This window comes from Limulus polyphemus, unplaced genomic scaffold (assembly GCF_000517525.1).
Source record: "Limulus polyphemus unplaced genomic scaffold, Limulus_polyphemus-2.1.2 Scaffold472, whole genome shotgun sequence".
In the NCBI taxonomy this organism is placed as follows: Eukaryota; Metazoa; Arthropoda; class Merostomata; order Xiphosura; family Limulidae; genus Limulus; species Limulus polyphemus.
Genome location: NW_013666082.1, coordinates 455,669 through 466,320, shown reverse-complemented (window position 1 = coordinate 466,320; position 10,652 = coordinate 455,669). Strand labels below are relative to the sequence as shown.

The window sequence follows — 10,652 nt, the reverse complement described above, 5'->3', positions numbered from 1 at the left end:
GAAGGCAGCTAGTCATCACCGCCCAACGCCAACTCTTGGGCTACTCTATTACCAACGAATAGTGGGATTGACCGTACCATTATAATGCCCCCAGGGCTGAAAGGACGAACTTGTTTGGTGGAACGAGGATTAGAACCCGCGACCCGCAGATTGAGAGTCGATTGCCCTAACGACCTGGCCATTCCGGGCCCAATAAATGTATAATAATGCAACATAGTAAATGCAACAATTTTAACAGAACATACATTAATTTGAATAGGGTCTTTTAATTACCTGAAAAAAAAAAGAAAATTATTGTCAGTTTATATTAAATACAATGAAAAATAAATGTTTTTAAACAGAGAAAAATAGATTCAGTTATAAGGTTTAGTTATGGAATGCTGTTGTAACCTGTAAACCCATTTCCTCATTTGGCTGTACAATGAAAAATCAGATTTTACAAAATTATGGTGTATTTTTCACTTTTGTTTCATATCAATTGAACATCTCACTGTATTTTGATTGTAAAATTAATATTTTCAATGACAAAAACGCATTTAAGTCTTTCGTTCTTGAGATGAGAAAGTGTGATGAATGTTCACATTGAATTCACTCAAGATTCTTAACCTATACCGCTCCTAATTTGTTTTTTAAACCGTTAAAATGAAAAGTAAAAAAGTAATTTCATGATTTTCATTACATTACGTTTTTATTAAAGTTTTCTAAACGTGTAGGAAATATATTTTTGAATAAGGAGCAACATTTCATGCTACAATTAAAAAATGAATCTTCAGTAATCCTCACCGATCTTTTATGATGTGATTATTAGTTTGTTTGTCGCCATTTATGATTTTAATTTTGTATTCTCAGGAAAATTTTTAACTTTAAGGTAAGAGAAAATAAGAATGTGATCAAAAACTTTATTGAGTTGATGCAAGGTTGTAGAAATGTGCACATTTAAACTTATTTTCTAATTCTCAAATGTTTGTTCTCATTAGTGCCCGAAACTGATATTTAGTTTGAATTTATTCATTGTAGTTACATTATAAACAGTTTTAATGTAAATGACAGGATTAATGAATGTGATATATTCTTGTTGAATTGTAACAGTAGTAAGATCCGGGGACATAGCTTTAAAATTTGGTGTGACCAAATATATCACGATTTACCAAAAATAATTTTCTAATAGCTCATTAACTTTGTAAATGGATTGCGATCTAGAGAGTTAAGGGCCGCAACTTTGCTGGAGTTTAAAAGAAGATTTGATGACTATTTTAAGAATAAAGGTTGGATATAATTTTTCGAATAGATGAACTAGAGCAGAACGTACTGTCACCCAAGTCATTTGTTATATATATATATATACAACTTAACATCAATGAAATAGCGACCTTAGTTTGTTTTGTTTTATTACCTGCCTGTTCACCATTGAAGTAAGGCAGAACTCCTGAAGGTGCCTGTGTTTACACTTATTCACACATTTAGAAACCATGCAATTTTTTTTTTCATAAAACTAAGCCCCCCAGTGGCACAGCGGTATGTCTGCGGACTTACAACGCTAGAAACCGGGTTTCGATACCCGTGGTGGGCAGAGCACAGATAGCCCTTGTGTAGCTTTGTGCATAATTAAAAACAAAAAAAACATAAAACTAAATAATATTATACCTAATACTATCATGCTGCGACTGTTTATTCATAAACATTTTGATACTGAATATGTTATTTTACAAGGAATATTTTTGTTGTAAATTTACAACTCAAATAACCATGTATTAATTTGCTAGCACATTTTGCTGTAATTTAACAAGTTTTTTTTTTATAGTTTTACAAAGTAAAACATCTTATGTGCCTATGTTACCTCTTCTGATGTAAACAGTTGTTATAATTAGATTTTATTACTTTATATCTCTATAAGCTAAAATACAATGGTTATTTACTCATAGCCGTCCCTAGATGTAAACTGATAGACATGAACAAAGGAAGAGTCAAAAAAGTCAATTGTGAACTCCTGAACATTCTAATCGAATAGTTGAATTTAATCGTCACTTTTAAATCGAATCTCAGGCTCCAGATTGTTGAACGCGATTGTGCGACAATGGGACTCGGATTTACAGTTCAACATTAGGCCATGGCCGATCGCAATGTTATTAGATTTTTATGTATTGTATTATCGTTTTATAACAGTCGGGTTTATAAATAACAAAATAATATGTTTATGGAAGCCGATTATTAAAACAAACTAGCAAATTTATATATATATAAAAATATATGTTTATTGTAAAACATATGTAGATATCTCAGCGTTCTATTCCTAAATAGTAACTTTATATCTTTCGGTACATTGTAACTTTATTTTATTTAACACCCTGAAACTACAATAAACTACTTATTATTCCTAATTACGCTAGGACTAAAACGCAGTAATTATATTAATCCACTGGATACTCACTATCTACAGATACAGATAGTACTTTAATTGAAGGTAGTGTATAGCTTCGTCTAACTTGTTTAAGAAGTGTTACATTCAAAATTAAAATTTGTCCTCAGTTTGTTCATAATCTTTGTACTTCTTCTACAATATAGAAACTGACAACTTCAAATTTAACGCAAACAATAGTCGTAATATCTTATAAACGTACAAAGTATTTTATCAAAATGTTTTTCTTTTTACTTACTTTTCTGTACGTACCTTATTGAATAATATTACAAGAGTCTGTAAACTGTTTTAATGATAATTATACGGCAATATTAATTAAAGCCATCCCATAAGAAAATAAATAAGCCGCCAGTACTGTTAGCATCTGTTTAAAGCTGGTAATTACACATTTAGTTAATATGAATAACGGTATATGATCTAATATATAAAAAAGAGGCCTGGAAGAACTAGGAGCCCACGTAATTATGATGTTAATGACGTTGGTAATTAACAACGCTCGCTTACATCAAGAACGCACGTCCTTTTAACATATATATATATATATAGGAAAGCAGTGCCTGGAAAAGTCTACTTCCTATGGTTGATTGTAAATTTCGTCCCAATCTGATCAGATTGTACTTTTATTAGCACGGATGGACTTGGGATGACATAAATTACGACTATATTGTTGATAGTGTCGTTCTATATTAATGGGTACTAAAGGGTAACCATCAGGTTCCCAGCTGGCCACGGACAGTGAATATATATATATATAGTTGGACGTTTTGGTCTTGTACACCTGGGTTCAACCTTTGAATTGATCCACTAATTAGGTTGCTGTTTTAAGTATACTGCTTTTGCACCCACGACTGGGTGGATAACTGGGTGGAACTTCTATGCCAGTTATTCTTCTCAAAGTTGTATTTTTTTAGTAGTTTCTAAATCTAGTACATCTTGTTTAATTTGTCTCTTGTTAAGGCTAAGTTTTTTCTCTCTCTGTACTAGAAAACTAGTCATTTAGAACAACAATTTGTAATTATGCAGGAAATATTTAATACAATGGAGATAATGAATATTTTAGTCAGAAAGAAAATAATGCCAGTGTCAGACAAGGCTTTTACTAGGATTTTAAATGGCAATAGACAGTGGGCAGGTGATTGAGGATTGAATAGTTGCTAACGTCACTCTTATTTTAAATGGAGTGATAATAGTTGTCATTTATTCTTACATGTGTAGTGGGAAATATCGTCGAGAGCCTGATAAAAGAAGCCTTACAAAATGATTTAGTGAAATATTATATAATAATAATATAAAACCAGCATGGATTCACTGAAAGAAATCCTCCTATTCTCATACCTTTTCTCGAGAATAATAACTTATTATCTGGCCATGGTGCTTTATATATATCTAATCTCTTAGTCTTTATCCTTACGTCAAAAGATTGATTTGCAGATGACTCAGGTCTATTCCAATATTTCTTATAGAATGCTCAGGATCAGGAACACTCTTAGGTTCCTTGTAGTTCTGTAAATCTTCCGATATATCCTTCAGTTTTAATTACTCATTCTTATAGCATTTACTTCTGTCTTTAGAAAGTCGATTAGATTTCACATACCCTATTATCCTTTTCCTCTTCAGGAACACGCCCGTCTAGCTTTAAAAGCTACGTATACATCATATCGTTCTTTAAATTCTGAAAAATTTTGTTTGTCACAACTATGATAAACTTAAATACATCATTTTCTTTATAATCAAGCACGCATTATAAACTATTCTGTATTTATAGATAGATGGCTAGGTTCACTCAACTTTGCTATGTGTTTATTATTTCAACAATAAATATATTGACTGATTTTATAAAGTAGTTTAACAGTTCCATGGCACTGATCAATAAAGAAAAGTTGCGCCACTAAGAAATGGATATATCTTGAGAAGTTGTATCGAATATGTTTTATGCAGGCCCTAAAATCAGTCCTATCGAATATGTATCGTTATAAATTAGACCAACTGAAGTTTCGTATTCTTCTTTCTCTGTAATGAACAAATTACTCTCTACAACAAAATCAAGAGCTTCGATGAGATCTATTTTCCCATGTATTTAGAAAATGAACCAAGTGATGCATGAAAAGTAATGATCCGGAAATAATAGGAAAAATCTTTAAAAAGGAAAATCGCAAGGGATAAATTGATTAATTGTGAGGTTGCATTCAGGGGATACTCAATTATTTTTGTTTATTACACTTCGTATCATTTACGTTTCATGAAATCAGATAAACCTGATTTAAGTAACTAATCAAACAGTAATTCACACATAAAAAAAATAAATTCGGAATTTAACGCATTGTATAATAATTTACGCTCATACTATTTGTAGTTATTTAATTCTACAGAAAATCTTAAAGCCAATATTTCTATTTATTGAGATAAATGAGTCATTTGAATTATATAGAATTATCTACGAGAAGTTAAATTGTATGATAATGAAGTTCACATCAAACAGTTGGTTAGTTGGTTGTTTTAGAACAAAGCTACATTGGGTTAGTTGTTGTGTCCACCGTGAACAATCGAGCCCCGGATTTTAGCTCTATAAGTCCTTAGACTTACCGCTGTTTCACCAGGGGGCCGCAGGAAACGACGGCAAAATTGATAAATAGTACAAGGAAATTACTAATGTTCGAATAATAACGATTTTCAAACTATAAAAATCAGTGATTTGTTTATGATCCAGGAATTGAAGCTATAAAATAGTATTATTAAGAGAAGTGAAATTTCACAGGAAAATATTTAAAAATTCAGGTACAAATGTATTAAAGCAGTTTTATTTTTGTCTTAATTAAATATATTTTCAGTACTCTCCTATAGATCCACATTTCAAATGCCTCAGTCTTTTTAGCAGTCGCTTTAGATATTGTCCACATTTCAGCACCATATAGTAGGGTTGACCACACATAACATTTGTCTAGTCTTATCCATGTTGTTATGGTAATATTTTTTGATATTTTGTTAAATGCACTCCTGGCTATCTCTATTTTTCTTTGAATTTCAACTTCGCTCTTACCATTTTCAGTGCTCATGTATCCTAAATATATAAGATTTTTGATTTGTTCAATTGATGTTCTCTCTGTAGTTAGAGTGAATTTAGGTACATCTTGGTTCTTAGTTACTACCATTGATTTTGGTCTTTTTAAGTATTCATCTCCATTCCATAGTATTTTCCTTTTTCATTTATTTCGTTTACTAACTCTTGTAGATCTGATACACTTGGAGTTAGTAGTGCTGTTTCATCTGCATATCTTAGGTTGTTGAAGTTAATTCCACCGATCACTACTCCCTTTATATGTTCTATTTCGCTAAATATTATCCTTGTCTTACGCCTCTCTTGATCTTAAACTCTGGTGTTACACCCTATTCTGATCTTACTGCTGCTGTTTGTTCCAAATACATCTCTGTGATTACCTGGAGATCTTTCTTATAAATTCCTATCATCTTTAAGTGTTTAACCCTATCAAAAGTATAGTTGCGTTTCAGAAAACCAGAATAATTTTAGCTAACAATTAGGCTACGCCAAATTATGTCGAAAGAAAATAAAAATCACTTTCAAGGTTTAATAAAAAGTGTTTTATTATATTCAGGTAAAAGGCTAAAGCAACAAAACTTAAGTAGCTAATTCATGAGCAGATAATAATACTTTTATGGATGCTTACTTTAGAAATAACGTATTTTGTATGACTCTTATCTTCTGTGTTTTAACAAATAAAACGATTGTAAATAAATCTAATGGTCATAACCAATACATCACTGTTTGGTTTTTAATATCGCTTATGGGAAATGTTATTAAGAAAATTATCTGATATCCTAGGCATGAATGACTTTCCGTCTTATGTAATGTAAGTGTACATGAAGTTAGTAATTATTTGTTTTGTTAAGTGTAAGAACACACAATGGGTTATCTGTGTACTGCCACCGTGGGTATCGAAGCCTGAATTTTAGAGCTATGATATCTCAGACTTACCGCTGAGTCACAGAGGGGTAAGAAGGCCAAATGAAGAAGTACTATTTATTAATTAAAAGTATTTAATTGTGTTTTATAACTCTTAATAAAATGCTCTTTTTGAAGAAAGGAGTGTGGAACGTTCTTGAAATATTAGTTTAATAAAGATCATTCGTGTATTTAGAGCTTTAAGTTTTTCTTGTATATGAAGTAGAGCTGAGCGTGGCTAAGTGTTTATTTGCCCGGAATGAACATTTGAAAGTTCGTGTTTCATGCCTCTTTGCAGCTAATATACTATCCGTCATGAGTGTGCCATAGGAATGACCGTAAAATCAAATTACTCGATCATAGAATAGTTGTTGGGAAAACTGCCAACTAGCTGCCTTCCATTTTGTTTATGAGCTTCAAATCTGGACTAGATATGCATAGATAGCCCTTGTTCGAAATTTAAGGTAATAACTTTGGGCGAAATATCGAAAATGTTTAACAATTTATTAAAGCTACTTTGCTTATATCCTTTTGGAAAACATATTACGAAGATATTGCTCTTGACCATACATATCAGTAAGAGAACATATTCGTGATACTTTATGAAAAGGATATAAACAAAATAACATTAGTAGATTAATTTCAGTGTTATATGAGTAAACACAGTAACATATGGTCCGAGTTATAGCATCATTTGATAACAGAGTTGCTACTTACGTGAAGCATTTTAATAACACTTTACAGCATAATTGAAGGAAAGTATGACTGATCCAAATATTTTGATAAAACAAAACCAGTTGTTTTGAAATTTTGAAAAGAATGACACTCTAAACTCTTATTATATGATCTAATAATAATAATTCAATTCAATATTATATCAATGATGTAAAATGATATAATGCATGAAAATTAGTTGTAAAAATAATCAAAGAGGTAGATGTAATTCACTTAACAACGATCTTATTTTCATACGTTTTAGGCCTAGATGAAGTTCATTAGGTTTGTGTTTATAATTATTTTACAATTCCTGTTTTGAATTTCAAAAAACCAAAGTGATTATTTATACACATTCCTAAATTATGTATCAAAGGAAGTAACGAGAGACGTTTCACCTAGAAGAAAACCAAATTTGTTAATTACCGTTAATATATCATTCTGCATACTATATTATAGAGACCTGAATATTTTGAATATGTAAATCATCAAGTCACAAAACAAGGAAAAACAAAGTCAAGTCGTGGTGGAACTATATATTTTAGCGTTGTTTGATGTGTTTTAGGTAGTGTGATACCATCGAAAATTGGCCACTTTTGAGAACGGAATGAAACGTCACTTTCCCACACAAAATATCCATACACTGAGATCATATAAAATGTGTTCACACAGATTTAAAACATAAAAAATGAGATATCCCTTGTACATAATGGCATTGACAAACAAAGAAATACGATCAGCTTCAGGCACCAAAAACATCCAGAAGGAGATGAACCCCAGCCGTAAGCAAAGTGCAGCGTCTTGTAACAAGAATCCAGGAACAGAAAGATCAGTGGCAAAATCCGTCGACGTTCCCCTGGTAACAATATGCAACATAATAGAATGGATTTCAGTCTGGTAAAGCACAGAAGTTACTTCTACGACATATTTGTTGAACCATCCATCAGATATCTTAAACAGCTAAAGAATGAAACGGGTATTCATGTTATTCCATGCAAAGACATACAAGTCAAGTCACCAGATGCTATAGTTTTCTGTGTGATCGGACTGTTGAAACGGGTATTCATGTTATTCCATGCAAAGACATACAAGTCAAGTCACCAGATACATCGTTTTCTGTGTGATCGGACTGTTGAAACGGGCGTTCGGAACCATCGTTCTCATACACTAGATACATTAGAGTAAACCCCAAGAGGAAAAGGGGTGAGCCTTAGACGTGACAACGTTACGAGGGAGCTTTTTGCATTGCAAAATATATTTCAGGGCTATTGTCAATATGCAAGATCTCCAGATAGAGCTAGACTGGATGAGGCGAAATATATTGCAATGACGTGGTCAGGCTACAAGTTTGTTTTAATATAAAAGTACTTAACTCTCTCTCTTTTTCTATCTATCTATCTATCTATATATATATATATATATATTCGTTTACGCCTGAGTTAGCTATAAAAATACTCGTTTCGAGAAAAATTAGATTAAAATGCAAAATGATAAGTTATAATGCTGAATATACATTACTACTGTATCGAGGCACAATTAATATTTAATGTTTATAACTTAAAAATTCTTCCTTTAGATCAAACATTTTTTAAAAGGTTTAATAGATTACTTAAGATTTAGAGAAAAAATTCGGAGTGCCGCAAGTTAAGTTAATGAAGACTTGAGTAAAAATAGCAGTTGGATAATACAAGTTTGAAAAAAAAAAGATGTCGTGAACATTAAAGTAAATCTTTGTCAAATACCTTATAGTTGTGTTATTAATTGTAAATATTTTTTCAAGGCTGGGTCACTGTTTTGTGATCCTAGACTTTTCTACGTTTTGTGGGTTAAGCGAAAACTGAGGAAAGAAGGATTCGAATGTATGAACCTGTTAGGCGATAAAATGCTTCAATACGTAAAACAGACAGTTCTTGTGCAGAAATGTTAAATAGAATAATAAAACGAAAATCAACGATTTTTTACTTGCACAATCATTTATTTGTAAATATTAAAAGTTAAGTTGAGAACTTGTTATTTACCTGGTTGAACATGTGTCCACCAAGCAGAGTCACTGACTTGAATGTAAACGTAGCATGTAGCGAATTTAGTTGGTTAGATCATCTCTCTAGTGGACAGGTTATTGAGTTTGAATCCAGCTTAGCCTTTATTTTAGTTTCACAGAATATTTATATTGGATGTTATCTTTGTAAGAAATAGTATGATTCAGGCCTTTTTTTCTAAAGTTAAAACTGTTTTATGTTTGATATCTTGCGGAACATTTACAAACAATATTTAACTAACACACGTGCCTTTTTATAAAGCAAAATAAATAAAAGCATGCACGCACCTGTGACTGTAATTGTGGCAGTTTTGGATCTAATTCCTTTAACTCCTTCAGCAGCTCCAACTTGACATTGAAATTCAGCGTCGTCATCTAATTGAGCATTTACAATCTGCAGAGAGAAGTCTCCTGAAAAGAAGAAAATTCTTGTGTTCGAAAAGATGTATAGCACAAAGTTTTATCATGTATTACTCTGACTTTGATATTTCATGTTTGCAGTCACAAATGAAAGAAAATATTTGAAACTCTACGAAATTTATCAAAATGAAGTAAGATTTTGTGTCCAGACATACATGACTTAAAGTTTTTGTTTAAGATATTTTATTTAATCAATATTTAATACAAACGAGTTAATAATTATTTTAACGTTAGAAATCTGAGAATATTATAAACAAGCCGTCTCCAACCAATATTATAAACAAGGCTATTATTCAATGCAATCTGAAAAATTACACCTCAATGCAATGATAAAAAATACTATATATCTGTAGTTATTGGCATGATTCACGATTCATGTGTGCTTTTATTGGCATGATTCACGATTCATGTGTGCTTTTATTGGCATGATTCACGATTCATGTGTGCTTTTATGAGAATGAATCGATGTTTCGGTTAATTCTGTAACTGGTAGAGCCATGGAAAGACATTATCCACATTTTGTTCAGGGCTGTTAATTTACTGATATAATCCTTTTAGGTAACTTCACTTTGCTTATTATGATCTCGAATGTATGTTTCTCTGATAATGTCACATGCTTATCTCCGTTGGGGTTTTTTGATGAAAGTGCAAACTGTCGGAACTTTAAATTGTTAAACACCAAACACACACAGAGATAAGTGGCTGATCATTTGGGTGAATCCAGGTTTCCGGTATTATGTGGGAACGCTATAAGAAAACAAATGCGTATACTATCTAGCCTGAACATGGTTGTGGAAGATTAATTGCACCACTTAATGATCATTATTTCGCAAAATAGCCATTATAAATAGCCATTACACTACCTGCATAAATTCAACATGGGTTTTAGAACATTTGAAGTGATTATTAGCTACTAATTAGTAAATGTCATTACTACAGTTACGATAGACACAAAATCTGTTTCAGTATTATAGCCAAACACAAGCAATTTTAGACTTACTGGATACACCAGAACCGAAATTAACATCACTGGTCGCTTTGAGTCTTCGTACTTAAGTTACAGTTTCATATCTCTATTTGAACCGGCCCGGCAATCTGAGGGTCAC

General features: G+C 31.8%; 1 protein-coding gene across 2 annotated transcripts in view; it reads right to left on the bottom strand.

The window, feature by feature from the left end:
* The window catches only part of LOC106458487 (irregular chiasm C-roughest protein-like), a 134,343-nt gene that overhangs the window by 53,407 nt on the left and 70,284 nt on the right, over positions 1-10,652 (bottom strand). For both annotated transcript variants that reach the window (XM_022384715.1, XM_022384716.1), the window contains exon 3: positions 9,415-9,537. In XM_022384715.1, the coding sequence (XP_022240423.1) occupies positions 9,415-9,537 (123 nt within the window). The remainder of the gene's footprint in view (positions 1-9,414; positions 9,538-10,652) is intronic.